General features: G+C 43.1%; 1 protein-coding gene across 1 annotated transcript; it reads left to right on the forward strand.

Moving 5' to 3' along the window:
- Positions 1 to 667: 667 nt before the first annotated feature.
- On the forward strand, positions 668 to 1,534 carry LOC128529687 (transcription factor HES-2-like). Its single transcript, XM_053503159.1, has 3 exons — positions 668 to 838; positions 945 to 1,032; positions 1,163 to 1,534. Exons 1-3 carry the CDS (start codon positions 668 to 670, stop codon positions 1,468 to 1,470), a joined length of 567 nt encoding a protein of 188 aa, XP_053359134.1. The 3' UTR covers positions 1,471 to 1,534.
- Positions 1,535 to 1,838: the final 304 nt, after the last annotated feature.

Consider the following 1,838-nt stretch of genomic DNA (forward strand, 5'->3'; position numbering starts at 1 on the left):
TGGGGATCTGGGCTTGTTATTTAAATTATAGATACTCACCCCATGCCCCCCACCCCATGCAGCCTATTGCACATCATGTTTTTTTTTTTTGTTCATCCATTCCTTGTGTTCCCTCCTTTTTTTGTCTCTTATCATCATCCATATGTAGAATTAGAAAGACCTGTTATTATTTTAATACATATGTTTACAAGTTGCATATTATATGCATTAAAATGCATTAATAACTGTGCTCGGTTTAAGTTTACGTCATTATTTTAAAAATAATGTTTAGTACTGCTGAAAGCCTAGGTTGCATATATAAATTATATATCATTATACTAAAATATTGTTAATATCTTAAAAAAATAAAACATCAGCTCCTTTCTGGATTCACGTTTTTGTAATAGAAATGTTTATTGTCGATTAGAATCATAAATGCAGACTTTTAACCAAAGAGAAACATAAAAAAAGAAAAGCGTATATAGAAATATAAATTAACGTAAAGTGGTCACGTGCACAGATTTTTAAACGCTAACCTATTGTTCAGCGCGTCCAAACTTTAGCGAGCGCGCGCGCGCGTGGCTTGTGGTGGGCGTTCCCATGACGCGGTGAGCGTGGATAAATAGCGCGCGCAGAACGCAGCTCAGTCAGATCCCTCTCTTCGAAGGAAACGACAGGAGAAGCGAGAATGACTCCGATGTGTTTCCCGCTTCGCGGTACCAGCACTGTGGCCATGAGAAAAGAGGCCTCGGAGCTGCGAAAAACTTTAAAGCCTCTGCTGGAGAAGCGCAGACGAGCGCGCATCAACGACTGTCTGACCCAGCTGAAAAAACTCGTCGTCCCTCTGATGGGAAAAGATGTAAGTTTTTACTTAAATTTCCAGAACCCTTCAGATGTGTCTAGAAATGTAATACTTATGTTACGTTTTGCAGTTTGAACTGACGTTTCTTTTTTTTCTCTTTCAGAGCTGTCGCTACTCGAAGCTTGAAAAAGCAGACATTCTGGAAATGACGGTTCGATTCCTCAAAGATGTGCCTAAAACTCCGACAAATGGTGCGCACTCTATTTCCTTCATTTAAAAAAATATATAATTAATTTACTCTTCTTATTATTATTATGAATTATTACTCTTAGTTGTTATAAATATCTAACGGTAAAATGCATTATTTATTCTGCTCTCCAGATGCTGCAGTGAGTTACAGAGAGGGGTATGAAGCGTGCATGACGCGGCTCTCCGCGCTCCTCCCGCGCACGAGCCTTGACCGGGAAACCACCGCGCGCGTGCACGACTTTATCCAGCAGTCGCTGCGCTCGAGCTCACCGGCTTGCCAGACGTGCAACGCTCGCACTTCCAGTGCGCTCTCCTCGGTACCGATCCAGAAATGCCTCGACGATGTGAGTGAAAGAGAAAAGCGCGCGAGCTTAACACCGGAGAGAGCTCGTGACGCGCCGCAAGCGGCCGCGCAGCCCGTGTGGAGACCGTGGCGGTGACTGCAGCAATGTGGCGCACTCCTCTTCCGTGTACATAGACTGTCTAGATAGCTATGAGTCGTGTGTGAGTGTGGTATTTGCATATGTTTAGCCCATATCGTCTTAGCTTGATTTATTTACGAAGTCAAGCCGGATGTTATTTAAGTATTATATACTTCTTGTTATCAAAATTCGCTCGTTTGTATTTATCGGTTCGTTTTCTTAAGAGATCCTGCGCGTGAGCTGTAAATAACGCCGTGATTCGGGTTTGGGGTTGATTGGGTGAGAGGGGGCTTGTAGGAAACGCCTGTGTAAAACCCTGTGGGTTCTCCAGTGTAAGACTTCTGCTCTTCCACTTCAGTATGCTGTCTTTGTGCAGATTACTTGTA

Source organism: Clarias gariepinus, chromosome 9, assembly GCF_024256425.1.
Source record: "Clarias gariepinus isolate MV-2021 ecotype Netherlands chromosome 9, CGAR_prim_01v2, whole genome shotgun sequence".
Taxonomy (NCBI): domain Eukaryota; kingdom Metazoa; phylum Chordata; class Actinopteri; order Siluriformes; family Clariidae; genus Clarias; species Clarias gariepinus.

Bases quoted from the DNA above. Each gene is read 5' to 3' on its own strand.
- LOC128529687 (XM_053503159.1), top strand. From the start codon at position 668: ATGACTCCGATGTGTTTCCCGCTTCGCGGTACCAGCACTGTGGCCATG. The intron at 839-944 runs GTAAGTTTTTAC...TTTCTCTTTCAG, and splicing joins TCCCTCTGATGGGAAAAGAT to AGCTGTCGCTACTCGAAGCT. The intron at 1,033-1,162 runs GTGCGCACTCTA...TCTGCTCTCCAG, and splicing joins GCCTAAAACTCCGACAAATG to ATGCTGCAGTGAGTTACAGA.